The sequence below is a fragment of the Anomaloglossus baeobatrachus genome, chromosome 2 (genome assembly GCF_048569485.1).
Source record: "Anomaloglossus baeobatrachus isolate aAnoBae1 chromosome 2, aAnoBae1.hap1, whole genome shotgun sequence".
Lineage (NCBI taxonomy): Eukaryota > Metazoa > Chordata > Amphibia > Anura > Aromobatidae > Anomaloglossus > Anomaloglossus baeobatrachus.
This window is the reverse complement of record NC_134354.1, coordinates 179,600,257-179,621,451: the sequence shown is the minus strand read 5'-3', so window position 1 is coordinate 179,621,451 and position 21,195 is coordinate 179,600,257. Positions and strand designations below refer to the sequence as shown.

Sequence of the window (21,195 nt, the reverse complement as noted above, 5' to 3'; positions counted from 1 at the left end):
TAGCTCCTCCTTCTGCCTCTAGCTCCTCCTTCTGCCTCTAGCTCCTTCCTCTGCCCTAGATTTTCTCTCTGTCTCTAACTTCTCCCTCTGCCTCTAGCTCCTCCCTGCTCCCATTGCCATCGATTCTCATCAGTAGCAGCTGCCATCTACTATCTCAGTAATTGGAAAGTTTTCTCTGAATACAGATTTTACTTTATAATTGAGAAGCCAGCGGCATCTGGGAGGAATAAATTTTATGTTCTCCCAGTAGCTGAGCTTTTAGTTAGGCGGATTGATAACTGTGTACAGCTATTAACCTGATATCAAATTAACTATACAAATGATCTTATGAATGAATGGTTATAGCGCTGTGGCTAATGGAGATGCTGTGAATCGATTCACTAGACCCAGTCCAGCAGCCACATCTGTAATCTCCTTTTGCTTGAGGGAGCCCTGCATACTTCCCCTCACTTTACAGCATCGCTGGCTACTCTCTTTGGCCTGGTGCAAGGTCAACTTTGCGTCATTACACATACGTGACATTGCACCAAGTCAACTAAGCAAAAGAAGAGCCAATGATGATGATGATGGCAGGTAGGATGTGGTCCACAGGGCTCCAACCTGACGATCACAGACTAGTGACTGCTGGAACAGGTCCTCCAAAGCTTTTTGCACCATCTATAGTGGCACAGCCTTTTCTTAAAGGGAAATATTCGGTTTGAAAAAAATCAAATTAAAATGGCTCTCAAGATAACAGCACTGCTCCTGGATTCTGATTCTTTAATTTCTTCTTTAACACAGTAAACAACTTCTTGCGTCATCATATGAGCAGTGATGTGTATGTAAATGCATTAGTCATGACACAGAAGGAGGCTGGCTTATTTATTCTAATGAGATAGTCATCTAGAACCCTTCTTGCACTGCTATCTCGTATGTCTAAAAAAACAAGTAGTGATAGTGCTGCCACTCTGGATTGGCAATGGTTTCTGGAGATCGGGGCAGTTTTCTTAAGAGGGTTGTCCATCTATTATCATGCATTGCTTATATAGCGCCATCATTCCACGGCACTTTACATACGTTATCACTGTCCCCATTGGGGCTTACAATCTAAATTCCCTATCAGTATTTCATTGGCTTGTGGGCGGAAGGAAACCCAGGGAAAGACAGAGAGAACCTATAAACTCCTTGCAGATGTTGTCCTTGGTGGGATATGAACCCAGGACCCCAGTGCTACAAAACTACAGTGCTAACCACTGAGCTACCGTGCTGCTCTACTCATTTTTTTATTTTATAAACTGAGCAAGAAAAGTGTGAAAAAAGAACAGTAACCCATTTGATCCCCTTCCACTCCTCCATACCGCTGCCCAGATTCCCAGTTAATCTCCTCTCTTCTTCTTTCGGTGGGGTCGGTACATGACTCCTGCAGTGGCAGCATTTACCAAATGATTGGTTGCAGGAAGAGAGGATACCAATGGGGACCTGGACAGCGGTATGGAGGAGTGGCAATGAATAAGTGAGTATTTGGCATTTATTTTTACACTATGTCAGGCCAGTTTATAAAATATATATGGTAATGGATAACGCCTTTAAATCACTAGATTAGGGTGTTGGGGGAGGTGTATTTTCCAGGATCAGGTGTAGCCGCACATGCTGGACAAGCTATGACATGATATAGATTAATTAGAGCTGGGCCTCGGGTTTTTCTGCTCTGTTCTCGTCATCGCTTGCTCTTTAGCTGCTTCTTCATTTCTCTGTGGTTTTGGAGGCATTTAGTAGTAATTAAAGGTGGTCACATTTTATGCTACTTTTCTCTATCAGGAAATTTATGACACCCTTCCCCAATCATTTCTTAAATACACTGCACTCAGCACAGATACATTGTGGGAATATTTTAAAACATTTTTATGATGTCGGAGCAGTTAGGGGAGCAGCTATGCTGAAATAAAAAGCTGCTAATTAGTTTATAATTACGATAATTTCAGCTGCTCATAAGAGTCAGTAGGTGCTATATTGCTGTGAAATGTGTAATGGTAAAATTTACCTTAGGCAGGATATGAGATTGTAATATTTATACAGTACAGTTCTGTGCAAAAGTTTTAGGCGGGTGTGAAAAATGCTGTAAAGTAAAACTGCATTTACAGTGAAAGATAATCGTTATTAGACATTCTTAAAGGGAATCTGTCACACTTTTGCATTTTTTTTAAGTTATTAAAATGGGCATACATATCTGTATGCCTCCTAGATGATAGGTCGCCTGGCAAAAATCCTCTTTTATATCTTCTATCTTCCGGGCTATGGGGCCTGTGCTTCCTAGAAGATAAGCCAACCTCCAGTCTTTATTATACGGGATTCTACTTCCTCTTCTCTTCTTTGGTGTCCCTGTGACGTCAGGTGCTCTGCCGGAAATCTTGCGCCTGCTCATTATGCACATAAGAGCTCCCTCTCCCACCTAATCGGGACCCCGTGACATGATCATGGGTTTCCAATCATTGTCATGGCAACCCAAGGTCAAATAATGAGCTCCGGGTTATGTGGCTACAGTGGACCTTTAGACAATGCCAAGAACATGGTCTAACAGGCATTCTGTCAGTGTCATACTGACAAGGTGTAATTTATTGCCTTGCTTGCCTCCAGTGATCAAACTAATAAAAGTTAATGTCCTATAGGGGGACTAAGTAAATATAGTAAAACAAAGTTTAAAAAAAATGTTAAAATATTCTTAAAAAATCCTCAAATAAAAAATATTGAAAAAATATTACACCATAAAAACGGTATATTTATGTAAAAACAAAAATAAAAAAATACACATAGTTTGTATTGCTGCATCTAGACAACCCAATCTATAAGTCCGTCATTCTAGTTAACCACTTCAGTGTAAACCATAGAAAATGAATAAATAAAAAATGTGTTAAAAATTAGACTTTTTCATCAAACAGCCAGAAAAAAGTGGAAAAAACTCAATCTAAAAGTAAAATATAAATAAATATGGTATACCTGAAAAGGTCATCTTGTCCTGCAAAAGACAAGCTGCCATAAATGTCTATCAGTGTAAAAATAAAAAACTATGGCTATCAGAATATAGTGATGCAAAATCAATTTTTTTTCAATAAAATTGCTTTTCTTGTGAGAAGGCAAAACATAAAAACATAAAATATAAATGTGGTATCGCTGTTATCATACTGACCAAAGCAATATTTCCGTGTTATCAATTACGTTAACAACGTAAAAAAATTCTAAATTGCTATTTTTTGTTAATTTTGCCTTACAAGAATTGCAATAACACTAGAAGTCCCAGAGAGGGGTCGAATGACCTGATGGATTTTAGCTAACACCCTATAATCACCGTCTTTTGTTCTGTAATTAAGGCCATTACTGTCGCACCACAGGAGGTTGTTGTTTTCCATTGAGTTTAGCCATTTAGTTTCTAGTGAGTTCTATTTAGTTTGGACTAAGGGTCATTTGACCCTCTTTCGGGACTTCAGGGGGGGCTCGAAATTTCTGGGACTTCTAGTGATAAGAGGCGATCAATACATGTTGTGCCCGAAAATGCTACCAATAAAAATGTCAACTAAACCCGCAAAAAACATGACTCTGTTGGCAGAAAAATGAAAATAATAGCTCACAAAATATGTTCATGTACAAACGTTTTTAAAGCATTTTAGTGTGATAGTAGACAAACATACAAACCTGGTATCACTGTAATCTCACCGCCCTAAAGAATAAAACTGCCTTATTCCACTCAGTGAACAGCATAAAAAATAAATAATAATAATAATATTTATTCACTTATATAGTGCTATTAATTCCATAGCGCTTTACATACATTGGCAACACTGTCCCCATTGGGGCTCACAATCTAAATAAATGAAATACATTTATGACCTGCTGTTGATTTGTATATTTTGCATTCCAGAGATCGCAGTAATGTTTGGCTCACATTTATCCTGTGCTCTATGCTGAACGCTTACTCCGTGGTTTACATGTAAATCTCTGAAATACGGGATTCAGATGGAACCACAAATGGAAAATTCACTATAATGAGGCAGAGGGAGTTTGGACTATGACTGTGGCCCAGTTAGCCACAGTTTTTTGCACTTCTGAAAATACGGACACCATTGAAGAGAGACCAGACAATGGGCACTACAGACAATGGACACTACAATGGCAAATTTACAATTTTCACTCAGCAACATCCATTGCTGTTTCTTTCTGTAAAACAACCATGAAGTCAAAATATTTACTACACCTGTGGACAAAATTCAGAGATATGTGTCATTTCCAAAATAGGGACACTTGAGGGATTCTGTTCTTCTAGCACTTAGGGGCTCTGTATATGGAGTCTGCAAACTATTCTAGCAAAATCTGTGCTCCAAGGGTCAAATAGCTCTCCTTCCCTCCCTCCCAAGTCTCGCCATGTGCCTGAACGGTACTGTACAGCCACATAGGGGATATTGTCACGCTCAGCAGAAATTGTGTGACACATTTTGGTGCTATTGTTACTCATTTTCCCATGTGAAAATGTAAAATTTGGGGCTAAAACAATTTTTTTGAGGTAAAAATGTAACAATTTTTTCTTCACATCCCAATGATATAAAATTCTGTGACACACCTGTGGTGTCAATATTATCACTGCACCCCTAGATTAATTAATTGAGGGGTGCCGTTTGTAAATGATGTCACCTCTTGGGGGGTTCTGCTGTTCTTGCACATCAGGGGGCACTGCAATGGCACCCACAATTAAATGCTTCTCTGCTAAGCTTTCCACTTTGCCTAAAAAGTAATTGTCGATTACTTGTAGAGTTTTGGCGCACTCAGGAGAAATTCCACAATAAACTGGGTGGTCCATTCTATTAGCTACTATAAAAATTAAAAACCTGGGACTAAAAACATTTTAGTGTTAAAAATATAATTATTATTTTTCACCACCCAATGGTATAAAATTCTGTGAGGCACATGTAGTGTCAACATGCTCACTGCACCACTAGATGACATCAATGATGGGTGCAGTTTGTAAAATGAGGTAACTTATGAGGGGGTCTGCATTTCTAGCACCACAGGGACTCGGCCAATGTGACATGGCACCCTTATATCATTCCAGCAAAATCTGCACTGCAATATGATACCCCTTCCCTTCTGAGCTTTGTACTGTGCTTCAAAAGGTAGCTTTCAATCACATATGGGGTATTGGCGAACACAGGAGAAATTGTGTAACAAAGTGTACCATTCAATTTCTCCTATTACCCTTTTGAACATTTAAAACTTTGGGCCACAACAAATTTTCATTTACTCAGCCCAATGTTATGCATTTCTGTAAATCGCCTCTGAGGGTGAAAAATGCTTACTGCACCCCTAGATAAATTTAGAGAGGCGCAATTTGTAAAATGGAGTCACTTGTGGGGGGTTTCTGCTGTTTTGCCAGAGGCTCTTCAAATGTGATATGGTGTCTGCAATCTTTTCCAGCCAAAATGGAGCTCCAATTTCTCTTGTGAACTTTGCCATGTGCCCAAAAAGTAGTTTTTGACCACGTATGTGGTATCAGTGTATAGCACACTTTACATGCTGCAATGTATCTTACAATGTGTCGGCGGGGTCACGTCGTAAGTGACGCACATCCGGCATCGTAAGGTACATTGTCGTGTGTAACAGCTATGTGCGATTGAATGGTAAAACGTTCATCGCACGCACGTCGTTCATTCCTCATGAATTGAACGTCAGATTGTTCATCGTACCTGGGGTAGCACACATCGCAGTGTGTGACACCCCGGGAACGATGAAGAGATCTTACCTGCGTCCTGCGGCTCCCGGCCGGTAATGCGGAAGGAAGAAGGTGGGCGGGATGTTTATGTCCCGCTCAGCTCCGCCCCTCCGCTTCTATTGGCCGGCTACCGCGTGACGTTGCTGTGACGCCGAACGTCCCTCCCACACCAGGAAGTGGATGTTCGCCGCCCACAGCGAGGTCGTATGGACGGGTAAGTACGTGTGACGGGGGTTAATCGTTTGTGTGGCACATTCAACAAATTGAATGCGGGCGTTACAAATCGCATACGATATCGTATGCAAAATTGCAACGTGTAAAGCAGGCTTATGCAAGAAAAATTGCACAACAAATTGTATGGCTCATTTTCTCTTGTCACACTTATGAAAATTAAAAAAAATTCGGGCGAAAGCAGCATTTTTGTGGGAAAAGTGTATTTATTCATTTTCACAGCTCAACGTTAAAAAATTCTGTGAAGCACCTGTGGGTTCAGAAAGGCTAAACACACCTCCATTTAAATTTCTTGTGAGGTTTAATTTTAAAAATAGGGTCATTTGTAAGGGGTTTCCACTATTTGGGCATATCAGGGGCTCCACAAACGCAACATGGCGTCCCCAACTTACCGTATTTTTCGGACTATGAGACGCAACGGACCATAATACGCACCCTGGTTTTAGAGAACGAAAATAGGAAAATAAAATTTTAAGCAAAAAATGTGGTCATGACACACTGTTATGGAGCGAGGATCTGCTGCTGACACTGTTATGGGGGTAATGTCCTCAAATTCTCTAACTCAGGTACCCCATCCTGTTAATGATCCTCCTGCCTTGTATATATATGTCCCTCATCCTGGTATAGCCCACATCCTGCTATATACTGCCATCCTGCTATATACTGCCATCCTGGCATGTGCTCCCATCCTGCTATATACCCCATCTTGGTGTATGGCCGCATTCTGCTATATACCCCATCCTGGCATATGGCCACATCCTCCTATATACCCCATCTTGGTGTATGGCTGCATTCTGCTATATACCCCATCCTGGCATATGGCCACATCCTGCTATATATCCATCTTGGTGTATGGCCGCATCCTGCTATATACCCTCATCCTGCTATATACCCCCATCCTGGTATGTGCTCCCATCCTGCTATATACCCCCATCCTGGTATATACCCCCATCCTGCTATATACCCCAATCCTGGTATGTGCTCCCATCCTGCTCATATACCCCAACCCTGCTATATACTCCCATCCTGCTCATAATATACCCCCATCCTGCTATATGCCGTCATCCTGCTACATACCCCTATCATGCTATATGGCCGCATCCTGTGGCACACAAAAAAAAATAAACGTTCATACTCACCTTTCCTTGCTCCACGCAGCATCGCTCCTCCTCCCGTCTGTGCCAGCAGCAGCGCCGCTGACCTGTGTGTAGCTGGCCACACTCCCTGCAGCATCGCGATGTCCTCCTGCCTGTGGCGGCCACGGCTGCGTGTGGACACGGGGGCACAACGATGATGTCATCCCTGTGAGCACCGCTAGTCTCCACACACAGCCGCAGACAGGAGGACATTGCGGTGCTGCAGGGATCGTTGTCGGTGAGTGAACTGATTCACTGCACCCAGAGCTGATGATGATGCATGGGGGACAGTGAATACAGCCGCACATGATCACTCCAGGCTGTAGTTGCCGGGGGTGATCATGCGGGACGGCTGTTTACTATGCGCGCATCCCACGCCCATCACCCCGCCCACCTGTCAGCGCCGGCTTCAGCGCTGATAGATGGGTGGGAGGATGGGCGTGCATATGAAATGCGCCGGCCCACGTGGTCATGGCAGCCTGCTCATGCCCGCTCCACGTCAGCACCCTCATTCCCGCAGCCCTACATTCAGACTATAAGACGCACCCCCCACTTTCCCCCAACATTGGGGAGGGAAAGTGCGTCTTTTAGTCCAAAAAAATACGGTATTTCAGCCAATTTTGCCCTCTGTTAACTCGAATTGTGCTCCTTCACTTGCAAGCCCTGCCTTGTACCTAAACAGTAGTTTTCCACCACATATAGAGTACTTGCATACTCAGGAGAAATTGCACAACAATTTGCTCATTTTCACCTGGTACAATTGTGAAAATGAAACATTTGGGGCAAAAGTGATATGTTTGTGGGAAAAATGTATTTTTTTTTTCATTTTCACTGCTCAACTATATAAAATTCTGTGAAGCACCTGTGGGTTGAAGGTGGTCACCACACGTCTAAATAAATTCTTTCAGGGGTGTAATTTCCAAAATGGGGTCAGTTGTAGTTGCCTTCTACGCAGATCAGGGGCTCGGTAAATGCAACATGGAGTCCACTATTTATTCAAGCCAAGTCCAATGGCGCTCCTTACTTTCCGATCTCAGACGTGCGCCCCAAAAAGTAGTTTTCCACCACATATGGAGTATCGGAGTACTGATGAGAAATTGCTCAACATAATGTAAGGCAAATTTTCTCCTGTTACCCTTGTAAAAATGTAAACTTTGAGGCTAAACAATATTTTTGTGGGAAAAAGTAACATTTTGATTTTTTTTTTTTTTCCTGCCACGTTTCTTTATTTCTCGACACACCTAAAGTGTTAATAAACTTATTGAATGTGGTTTTGAGCACTTTGAGACTTACAGTTTTTAAAATGGTGTCATATTTAGATATTTTCTGTCATATAGGCCCCGTAAAGTCACTTCAAATGTCGTGTGGTAAAATTGGTTTTGTAAATTTTGTTGGATAAATGAGAAATTGGTGATAACTTTTTAACCTTTCTAAACTACGGTATGTTTCAAAAATTGTGCTGATGTAAAGTAGACATGAGAAATGTTATTTATTAACTATTATGTGTGACATAAGTCTGATTTAAGGCCATAAAAATTAAAAGTTTGAATATTGCCAAATTTTGGCAAAATTCCAATATTTCACAAATAAACGTAAAAAAATTAAATCTAAATTTACCACTAATATTCTGACACTGGTCAGAATTGTAAAATTTGGCCTTTTCTGGGAGGTGAAAAAAGGCTTTGGTGGTAAGGGGGTAGATACTGGTAGGAAGGTGTCTGGCCACTTTACTGAAAATGCTGTACACTGGACAAAATAACTTTGTTTCTCCTGGGAGCCGCCAGCTCACAGTCATGCAGGTGTGCTAACACAGTTAGGCTGCTTTCACACTACATTTTTTTAACATGCGTCATGAATGTTTTTTTAACGCAAAAACTGATCTAGTGCAAATGCGTTTTCATTTCAATGCATTTGCAATGGACTCGCGTCAACATGCGTTTGCGTGCATTATAGTGAGGATCCAGCAACTTGCAGTTTTTTAACTTTTTTCAAAAACGCTACTTGTAGCGTTTTTGAGCTTCGTCCAAATACTGTTTTTCACTGGATCCTGACTATACTGCACGCAAACGCATGTGAACGCTGGCATTGTGATAGACAAGATCCTGCTTGCTCTACTGAGCATGCCCAGAAACCAGCCTGGCGTGATCAGTCTCTCCCCCCCCTCTCTCTCCCCCACCTGAGAGCGGCAGATGCTCGTAACCAAGGTAAATATCGGGTAACCAAGCAAAGCGCTTCACTTAGTTACCCGATGTGTACCTTGGTTACGTGTACAGGGAGCAGGCAGCCTGGCTCCTAGCAGCTGCAGACGCTCAGAACCAAGGTAAATATCGGGTATCCAAGCAAAGCACTTTGCTTAGTTACCCGATGTTTACCTTGGTTACCAGCGTCCGCAGCTGTCAGATGCCGGCTCCCAGTCTATCACGTTCAGTTCCCCTCACTCCCGATCACATGACTTCAATGCCCGCCCATAAACTTCAAGTGACAGGATCCTGCTAAATAACACATGCGTTTGCATGCGCTTTTCTTTGTAAAAACAGGATTCACTTTTCCAGCAAAAAAACATTCATGACGCATGTTAAAAAAACGTAGTGTGAAAGCAGCCTGACAGTCACAGTTCACAACCCTGATAGCGGCTATAAGCACACCCTGGCACTGACTGACAGCCAGCTCTGCAGGGCATCAGGTCAATTGCATTATTGAAAAGTTTCCTTTAAGAAAGTAGTTTTTTGTGTTATTTAGGGGTCAGTCTCTTATCGCATAGTTTAGCTTTAAATGTATTTGAGTTCTGAAATTCTATTACCCCAGGAGCAGAGGAAGTAGTCAATGTTTTCCTTTAGTGAATTTAATTCTATTTCCACTCATAATTGGAATATACAGTGCTGGCCAAAAGTATTGGCACCCCTGCAATTCTGTCAGATAATACTCAGTTTCTTCCTGGAAATGATTGCAATCACAAATTCTTTGGTATTATTATCTTCATTTAATTTGTCTTCAATGAAAAAAAAAATTGTCATAAAGCCAAATTGGATATAATTCCACACCAAACATAAAAAAGGGGGTGGACAAAAGTATTGGCACTGTTTGAAAAATCATGTGATGCTTCTCTAATTTGTGTAATTAACAGAACCTGTAACCTACCTGTGGCACCTAACAGGTGTTGGCAATAACTAAATCACACTTGCAGCCAGTTGACATGGATTAAAGTTGACTCAACCTCTGTCCTGTATCCTTGTGTGTACCACATTGAGCATGGAGAAAAGAAAGAAGAACAAAGACCTGTCTGAGGACTTGAGAATCCATATTGTGAGGAAGCATGAGCAATCTCAAGGCTACAAGTCCATCTCCAAAGACCTGAAAGTTCCTGTGTCTACGGTGCGAGGTGTCATCAAGAAGTTTAACGTGTGGCTGTATGACGTCGCTGTGATGCCGAACGTCCCTCCCCCTTCAGGAAGAGGATGTTCGCCGCCCACAGCGAGGTCGCTCAGCAGATAAGTACGTGTGACGGCGGTTTAATGACTTTGTGCGACACGGCAGCGATTTGCCCGTGACGCACAAACGACGGGGGCGGGTATGATCGCTCGTGCAATCGCATGATAGATCGTACCGTGTGATGCCCGCATTAGGCTCAGGGTGCCAATACTTTTGTCTGGCCCATTTTTGGAGTTTTGTGTGAGATGATCAATGATTTGATTTTTGTTTCATTCTCTTTTGTGTTTTTTCATTGCAAGCAAAATAAATGAAGATAATAATACCAATTTGTGATTGCAATCATTTTCAAGAAGAAACTGAGTATTATCTGACAGAATTGCAGGGATGCCAATACTTTTGGCCAGCACTTTATATCTATATTGAAATATCCATGTCTTTCCAAATCTGGAAGCCCAATTTCTCCCACAGTTATGGATCTAACTAGTGTTTGATGAGAAATGTTGTGCCTTTTGCTTTTCAAAATAAATGTTGAAATCAAACACTGTATCTTTTGTATAAAAAAAAAATGATTGTAGTATGTTTATTGGCAGCATTTGTAGTAGATCTAAAACTTTTGCAAGGGTAATAATTTTTTTATGTTATTTTAAACAGACTAATAAACTGGATGGGAGCTTCATAAGTTAATATTAATTATTTAAAGTTTTGTTCATATAATGCATTGTGTGAATTACCAATTTTGGTCCTTAAGTATATGATTCAAGAATAACTACAAAATACGTACAGCTGAACTCTACAATGCTAACAATGAATAAGGGAACTCTGGTATTGTATTACTGCTATAGGAATATTTGAAAAAAAGAGATATTTAGCTTATGTATTGGCCAATGCATGTGAGCAAGGTAACCAAGGACAAGGCGATCTCTAATATACCGGGACCGTAACTTAAATGCCTCTTTTTTTAAAATATTCCTATAGTAGAAATGCAATACCAGAGTTTCCTTATTTATTATTAGCATTCTACTGGGTTACCGGGCTCACATGCATTGGCTAATACATAAGCTAAATATCTCTTTTTTTCAAATATTCCGATAGCAGTAATGCAAGAGTTCCCTTATTCATTGTTAGCATTCTAGAGTGCAGCTGTATGTGTTTTGTAGTTATACTGTGTTTTCAGCTAGCCCCTGTTCACACCTGTTGGATGTGTAGGTCAGTCTTTTGGATATATATTTATAATTAAAGAATAGTTATTTTTAAAGCTAGAAGTCTTTGTTATGTTTACTAATTTTTTTTTACTGTATTTCTATTTAATAATTCTGATTTTGAAAAGTTTACTTTACCTCCTCCATTACTAATATTTTTTCCATTTTTAAACTTAATTTTGATTACTCCCCTTCTTATAAGAGCCATAACTTTTTAATTCATCCATCAGCATAATCATATGAGGGCTATTTTTATGTGTGAGAAGTTGGGGTTTTCAATGACGCTATTTACTTTACTATGTAATTACTGACAAATGGGAAAATAAAGTTTCCAGCATAGTAAAATTCTGACATTTTTGGGTTTTGTTTTTACGGAATTCATTATTGAATCAAGTTGACCCTGCAGTATGAGTCCCCAAGTCAGTATACAGTACAGACCAAAAGTTTGGACACACCTCATTCAAAGAGTTTTCTTTATTTTCATGACTCTGAAAATTGTAGATTCACATTGAATGCATCAAAACTATGAATTAACGCGTGGAATGAAATACTTAACAAAAAGGTGTGAAACAACTGAAAATATGTCTTATATTCTAGGTTCTTTAAAGTAGCCACCTTTTGCTTTGATTACTGCTTTGCCCACTCTTGGCATTCTCTTGATGAGCTTCAAGAGGTAGTCACCGGAAATGGTCTTCCAACAGTCTTGAAGGAATTCCCAGAGATGATTAGCACTTGTTGGCCCTTTTGCCTTCACTCTGCTGTCCAGGTCACCCCAAACCATCTCGATTGGGTTCAGGTCTGGTTACTGTGGAGGCCAGGTCATCTGGCGAAGCACCCAATCACTCTCTCTCTTAGTCAAATAGCCCTTACACAGCCTGGATGTGTGTTTGGGGTCATTGTCCTGTTGAAAAATAAATGATGGTCCAACTAAACGCAAACCGGATGGAATAGCATGCCACTGCAAGATGCTGTGGTAGCCATGCTGGTTCAGTATGCCTTCAATTTTGAATAAATCCCCAACAGTGTTACCAGCAAAGCACCCCCACACTATCACACCTCCTCCTCCATGCTTCACGGTGGGAACCAGGCATGTAGCGTCCATCCGTTCACCTTTTCTGCATCGCACAAAGACACAGTGGTTGGATCCAAAGATCTGAAATTTGGACTCATCAGACCAAAGCACAGATTTCCACTGGTCTAATGTCCATAATGCCTGTCCTTAGCAGTGGTTTCCTAGCAGCTATTTTACCATGAAGGCTTGCTGCACAAAGTCTCCTCTTAACAGTTGTTCTAGAGATGTGTCTGCTACTAGAATTCTGTGTAGCATTCACCTGGTCTCTAATCTGAGATGCTGTTAACCTGCGATTTTTGAGGCTAGTGACTCGGATAAACGTATCCTCTGCAGCAGAGGTGACTCTTGGTCTTCCTTTCGTGGAGTCGTCCTCATGTGAGATGGTTTCTTAGTAGCGTTTGATGTTTTTTGCCACTGTACTTGGGGACACTTTCAAAGTTTTCCCAATTTTTTGGATTGACTGACCTTGATTTCTTAAAGTAATGATGGCCACTCGTTTTTCTTTACTTAGCTGCTTTTTTCTTGACATAATACAAATTCTAACAGTCTATTCAGTAGGACTATCAGCTGTGTATCCACCAGACTTCTGCACAACACAACTGATGGTCCCAACACCATTTATAAGGCAACTTAGGTTACTTATTAAACCTGACAGGGCACACCTGTGAAGTGAAAACCATTTCCGGAACCATGAAGCTCATCAAGAGAATGCCAAGAGTGTGCAAAGCAGTAATCAAAGCAAAAGGTGGCTACTTTGAAGAACATAGACTATAAGACATATTTTCAGTTGTTTCACACTTTTTTGTTAAGTATTTCATTCCACATGTGTTAATTCATAGTTTTCATGCCTTCAATGTGAATCTACAATTTTCAGAGTCATTAAAATGAAGAAAACTCTTTGAATTAGAAGGTGTGTCCAAACTTTTGGTCTGTACTGTAAGTACATCAGTACTACATTTTTTATGTTTTAGTGCGGAAAAAACATTGAGAACTTGTAACACAAATTGTTTTGTGTTGGCAATTTCTGAGATTTGTAAATAAAGCTGTGTGAGTGCTTGTTTTTTTGCACGTTGTGCTTACATTTCTACTAATACAATTTCGGTATCTATACAATGTTTCAATCTCTTTCCTTGCATTTTTTTTTTGAGAAGTCCAGCATTTATTGTGTGGGTAAAAGAATTCATATTTTGATACATTGGATATTACAAAATCAAATATGTTTATTTTTTCTTTTTTTTAATGGAAAATGTGGGGCAATTTAAACTTCTGCATTTTTTTTTCTAAAATTTGACTTTATTTTTTTAATCCTATTTAGGGACTAAGGGGTACTTTGCACGTTGCGACATCGCTACTGCGATCTCGTCGGAGTCAAATCGAAAGTGACGCACATCCAGCGCCGGTAACGACATCGCAACGTGTAAAGCCTAGCAGCACCGATAAACGATTGCAAAAGCATCGAAAATCGGTGATCTGTGTAGTGTCGGTCATTTCCATAATGTCGCACTAATAGGAGATACAATGTTGTTCCTCGTTCCTGCGGCAACACACATCGCTGTGTATGAAGCCGCAGGAGCGAGGAACATCTCCTTACCTGCGTCCCGCCTGCAATGAGGAAGGAAGGAGGTGGGCGGGATGTTTACGTCCCGCTCATTTCCGCCCCTCCTCTTCTATTGGCCACCTGCCGTGTGACGTCGCTGTGACGCCGCACGACCCGCCCCCTTAGGAAGGAGGCGGGTTGCCGGCCAGAGCGACGTCGCAGGACAGGTAAGTGCGTGTGAAGCTGCCGTAGCGATAATGTTCGCTACGACAGCTATCATAAGATATCGCATGTCCAACGGGGGCGGGGACTATCGCGCTCGGCATCACTACAATCAGCTAGCGATGTCGTAGCGTGCAAAGTACCCCTTAAGCTTGCAATTAGAGTTGCAGCTAGAGTTGGTTGGATTGATTTGTGGGGCTCCGATTCATGCCTAGACTCCTGTTAGGACCCTAGTCTCAGGTACCTGTATGAGAGGCTTATAAATCTCTTACCTTCCAAAACCTCTGGAGCAGCTTTTGATAATCTAGGTTGGTGACATCATCACCATTTAACACCAGCCTGGCTAGTTAAGAGCCCCTCACATTTTTGTAAATATTTTATCATATCTCTACATTGAGTGACACTGTGATACAATGTAAAGTAGTCAGTGTACGACTTTTATACTAAATATCAAAATCCCACCAGGCTTTGCCCTTCTTCACCCTTTAGCTTTTCATTGATGCAGTGAATGAGGCTAAATATGGGGAGCGCGAGTTACATCTCTCCTGAGTCTTGAATGGCAGAAGTGTCCTGACAACAAGTGACTGAAATGATGTCACATATACCAAGAGCCCATACATTCTAGCGTCTATTGATGGTATTGCGCATGGCAGCCTTTTTAGCGCATGTGCTGGCAGAAAATTTAACAAATCATGGATGGTGCTTTTTTTCTGCCAGACACTAAAGAAAAACAGAGAAAAGCACATGGTTTTACTCGTAACCCATCTTACATGCCACATAAAATGATGTGGCTGACCACATTTGGCCCACAGTCCTTGAGTTTGACATTCCTGTAACAGCTAATCCAAAAGGATCGATCACATACTTTCTCTCACTAACAAACACTCTCACAAACATGTGATATTGGATAATTTTCCTTATTTAAAAAAATGAGTCTAATAATTTTGACTCATTTGATTGATGTGTTTCTCTTTATCTACTTTTAGGACTCTGATGTAGTTTTAGGTCAAATTTATGTAGAAATATGGAAAGTTCTGAAGGATTCACAAACTTTCAAGTGCCGATGTATAATAAATCCTATTCAGTAGTAAAGTACATAGAATGTAGTAATGCCTAAAGCACAGGAATAGATAAAAATCGTCTATAGACCTACCCATGCTGGTCCTTAAGAATTCAGCTGTTACCTGTGTGAAGACATGGTAGAAATTGTTCAGTGTCCTTATGCAGACTCCATTTAAAGAAATTGTTTGCAGGACAGGACAGATCTGCCAAAAGAAAAGCTGCTCTTTGTAAAAACTGTCTACTTTTATCAAGAGAGGAGCATCTTGATTATGGTACCCCTTCTTTTAAAAGGGTTGTTTCATGTTCCATTCTCAGGAGCACTCTACTCTCCTGGCATCCTGCGGCTTGGTACCGGTGTTCTCCAAATGATTGACAGTTCAGTCCAGGAGTATGCATGCACTGCTGGCCTGGACTGTGCTCCCAACAGTAATAGCAGAGGCAGCATTGCCTCTGCAGCAATACAGGAGTGCAGGGACACTAGATCTGGTCTGACCCAGCGATCCGGCCAGGTTCATAACACTGCTTGCAAGCTTTATAGCAAAGACCTTTCAAGTGTGTACACCTTTACTGGCCTCCACAGATATACTGCAGAGTTGGTGTTATGGTCGTCTCTCTGTTTTTGGAGACTAGGGACAGCTTTTGGACTGGAGCCTCTCATCTCCATCTGGCTATCTACATTTAAATGCAGTTTTGTTTCTTTTTGTACTGAAACGGTTAATGTCAGTCTTGCTGCTAGCAGCTTTTCCAGCAATCCCTAGCTAAGTGCTTCAGCTGCAGTAGCTTTGTAATCATGTTCTTCAGGTTTAAATAGAGGTGTTACCCAGCAATCCTTGCTGAAGATAGAAATCCATTTGTATACTGGCCCCCTTGGTGGAAGGAGCTGAGGTGGAACATTCCAGAAGACAATCTTTATCCTTTTGTGTTGCAGTTTTTCCCCTGTTTGTCTCCCCTATCCTCTAGTCGAATTAGTGCAGCAATGGATTTAGTGAACCTCACCTGCCTCTCTCTAGTCAGGGCATCTATAGGGTGTCTTAGGGTGCTGCTCGGCAACAGTTGCGGAGACCGTATAGGAACTGGCTAGGAGAGTAGGTATAGCTACAGGTAAGGATAGGAGGTGTCCCATAAACCCTCTCACTAGCATCAGGGCCCGCCATTGTTATTGCCTCCAGTGTCCTCCCCCATATTTGTGATGTGGTTTTGGTGTTTTTTTCGTTGTGTGTCAGACTGTTTTTGGTCTGAACTCGCTCTCCATGTTTGTAGCATGGCAGCTGGCCAGTAAACTAGGCAACAAGCAGTAAACTGTAAAAATAAAAATTCCACTGTTCTTGAGTATGGAGATGATTCTTAAAGGGAAATTTTTGCTATCTAATCTGAGAACAGTATGACATAGGCTGAGACCATGATTCCAGCTGGGTGTTATTTTCTGTTATGGATGCAGTAATTTTAATGCAATCACAATTTTCTCTGCTGCAAATCTAGCAGAGCTCAGAATGCTGATCTGTGTATAACCCTTCCCACACCACTGATTCTGTGTACACTATACAATGACAGAAAGCAGCTAATTAGTGATGGAGGAGGGGTTACACAGAGCAGGAGCACTACATGGCATGAAATTAGTCCACTATTGTTAACCTGCTGACAAAACACTGATTTTATTGAAACAACAACACACAGCCCAGTAAGTGACACATCACTGGAATCACAGTCTCAGTCCCTACATCATGGTGCTCTCAAAATTCACTTTAATTGACTGAAAATGGCAAAATTGTATTACTTTACAAGGACTTTACAATTTTACCCATTTAACATGATGACACAGTGGCAATCACTGTTATGCAGAAATGATGCATTATGGTATGCAACCTAGAAAGGTTTCACAATTACCTGCAGATAAAATCATGCGAGAGCCATCTACATAAGTGTTTACAGTGAAACGGAAGTGTTAGTGCAGAAAATAGATGAGCGCAGAGATTATTTTCTCTGGTAATAGTAAAACACTGTAATACCTATTACGTAAATGTATTATCATACTATTAAAATGTCGTGTTTCCATCTGCACTGTGTGACGATGTATCCTCTTACCACCACAGTATCACTCACATATACTAATGCACAACTCTGATTTGTAACATATCTGATTTTTGCAGGTGGCTTTCCAATCTCGACTCTGTGACAGCACAAAGATCACAGAGTATCATCCGACCAGTGTGCGGTACATGACTCAGATAGATGAAAACCAGGATTCTGATTCCGGGGATGATACCACAATATTATTTTCTTTGCCATCTATGACATTAAGGGCTAAAGAACCCTGAAGATTTGTTGTTTGCGCTACATAGAGAGGTAGAAGATTGCACCAATGTACAATGACGATGCACTGTCTGGAGGAAAAATACAACCTTGGACTGCCTGATTAAGGAGCTGTCATCCTTCATTATTAATAGTACATAGTTAATATTTAATGCTGTAGAATCGGAGCTCCTGACTGCAGCACAGCCACAAGACGTGCGGGGTCATACCAACTGCGAATCTCAAGACAGGAATATAGCGGTTTCATAACTACCACCTGATAATGCAGGGGGACCCTGCCCAGCGCAGGCATATATGTGTATGTATCAAAACAATAGCATTGTGGGGCTCATTAAGAAGACAAAGCCAGGCGATTATGCTTTGTGTCATGCAGTGATTTTCCTATTTTAGTATTTTACTTGTCACTTCAAGGGTGCGCTCACACTAGCATATAGCATCCAATGCATAGACTTATATGGGTGCGAGTGAGATGAGATACGCTGCCAGACGCAGCATGCTGCAGTTTTTTTCACGCTGATAGACATTCCCCCATATTGGAGCGAGTGCTCTCCGATAAAACATTGGATAGCACTCGTCTGAGTTATATGCTGGTTATACGCCAGTGTGAGAGCACCTTAAAGTGTATTTATATGCATTGTCTCATTAGAAGTGGGCAGGTCCCTTAAATGAGTATATAATAACAAGTACTGTAGATAAGTCACACAGAATAGTTATTTAAAGGTAACCTGTCAATAGGTTTTTCATATATAAAGTGAAGGCACCACCTGTATGCCCTTATATACAGCATTCTAAAATGCTGTATATACTGTAAGTCTATAACCTGCTATGTAGAACATGAATAACAGCTGTTATTATACTCACCTATGAGGCGGTCCAGTCCGATGGGCGTCGCTGGTCTTGATTCGGCACCTCCTTTCTTCTTTTCTTCTTGATTCATGTGGATGATGTGTCCTACGTCATTCACACGGTGTTATCCATCACTCTCCTGCGCAGGCGCACTTTTCTCTGCCCTGCCGAGCATAGTGATGTAATGCGCATGCACTCTTTGGCCTTTCTCCACACAAGCGCACTGCAATGCTTTCCTCTGCCCGGCTGAGGGCAGAGTAAGGTATTGTACTTTTCATGCACGGGTGCTCTTTGGCCTTTCCCTGCCCATGTGCATTACAGTACTTTGCTCTGCCTTTGGCAGGGTACAGAGAAGTGCACCTGTGCAGGAGCATGATGGAGGAAACTGTGTGGATGACGTAGGATGCTTCATCCACACAAAGCAAGTATAGAGGAGGCACCGGAACAGACCAGCAACACCCATTGGACCAGACCACCCCATAGGTGAGTATAATGAAAGCCGTTTTTTACATTCTGCAGAGTAGGTTGCGGATTTATATACAGTATTCTAGAATGCTGTATATAGGAGCTTACTGCTGGTGACCTCACTTTATATGGCAAAAACCTGGTGACAGGTTCCCTGTAACAGTTATTTGGTTCATGTAGAAATACTAGCCCAGAAGATTTCAAATGCTTGATAGAAATGTCATTTTTGTTGCAATAATTACTATTCATAAACGACCATTTATTTACTATAATACTATATGGATACTCATTGGTTCTCTTTGACCAACATGCTAATGTGTCATGCATTGTTTAGTTCTGGTGTATTCACATGTGCTCTTAGTGTGCTGTGCACTACAACTACGTTCTTCTGCATATTAGCTGCATGGTTGTAAAACTGTAAAAAGTGTCAAGAACTTGTCTCACCTAAAAAACCACAATTGGTGGGAAAATACGTGGGTTTTGCCACATGTTTTTATTTGCACTGACACACTACTGCCACTTATGAATATACCGCAGTGACAACGAATTCCAATTATTCAACAAGTCCACTTTTTCTTCATACATGACAAGTCCAGTTTCTTGTAGCCACTGTTAAAGGGAATTCGTCATGTTGAAAATGTTATCTGATCTGCAGGCAGGATGGTATAGAGCAAAATTATTTAGATAACGCATCCCTCCAAAGAGGGGTGGCTTAAATCTAAGTCCCCTGCCCCCAGACTTATACTCACACTCCGGCATCTTCATCTGTTATTCGCACCACTTCCATCAGCCTCAGTCAGTTTGCGACCTGCGGGATCTCTCCAGTGTTTCATGGAGGTCACAACTCAATACAAGTCTATGAGAGCCTTGTTATGGTTGTCATAGACTTGTTTTGAGAACTTGTGATGTAATGTCTGACTTCTGGCTCAAGGTCTTCCTTGTTTGACTGTGCATACAGAGATAGCTGTCAATCACTGAGTAAGACCACCCACCGCATCAGGGATTTCAATGAATAAATAACAAGTTATACCGAATCTTTTAGGACAGGTTCTCTTTAAGTATCTTCCGCCTTTTTTCTTTTGCAACCTTTAAAAAAACCAAGCATGTCCTTCCAGCCCCATATAGTATACCATATAACTCTAGATCCAGTTACTCTTATATGTTCTCTATGTGTACGTCCAATGTTTTTTGGGTTTTTTTTCAAAACATATTTTGTTGAAATAAACTAATAAAAAAGGAGTGTTGTATAATTGTTGTTCTTATTCATTCTGTCCGATTTGACCCCTGTAAATAATATTTTACACACCTAAATAGGGGCAGGGAAAAGAAATGTAGACCTCATATTCTTCCTAAACCAATCAGACTGGAGAATGAGCTTTTATTCATTCACCTCCATATGCTATATATTCGGTGAGTGTCCTCTGGGCGTTCTTCTATCTCTGAAGTGTCCTGTGTGATCACTGACGTATCCTCCCCTTCTCTTCTGATTGACATCTTCAGCGTCTTCTTTTTTTCTTTGTTGATAAAGAGGAGAGTTTCGGAAGGGAGTTGCCGTCTCTAACAAAGGACTATTCAGAGATGAAAGAACGCCCTGAGCTGACTGATAGAATAAAAGATCATTTTCTCTGGTGTGGCTGGTTCATGATCACAAACATGAGGATGTTGGAATTACTTTCCCCAGCACCTATTTTGGGATGTTACCAGTATATGGGGTCAAATCTGCTGACATACAACCTTCAAAGATAACGCATGCGAAGTGATCCCCGGCCGAACTACAGAGGCGCTACCTCTCAAGGTCTCTGAAAGACAAATATATTGTTTGATCCGTTATTCATCTGCAAACCACATCATCAGCAATAAAGATTTTTGGGAGGACTGTTCATTTGCATATCTGCTTCTAAGTGAAGATTTTACATTGTGCATTGCACAGATTGTTTTATCTGATATCATCA

General features: G+C 41.1%; 1 protein-coding gene across 4 annotated transcripts in view; it reads left to right on the top strand.

Annotated features, from left to right (window-relative positions):
- Positions 1-20,482, top strand: part of LOC142288327 (uncharacterized) — a 936,281-nt gene extending 915,799 nt beyond the window's left edge. For all 4 annotated transcript variants that reach the window (XM_075333504.1, XM_075333506.1, XM_075333503.1 and 1 more), the window contains one exon: positions 17,770-20,482. In XM_075333504.1, the coding sequence (XP_075189619.1) occupies positions 17,770-17,937 (168 nt within the window). In that variant the 3' untranslated portion in view covers positions 17,938-20,482. The remainder of the gene's footprint in view (positions 1-17,769) is intronic.
- Positions 20,483-21,195: the final 713 nt, after the last annotated feature.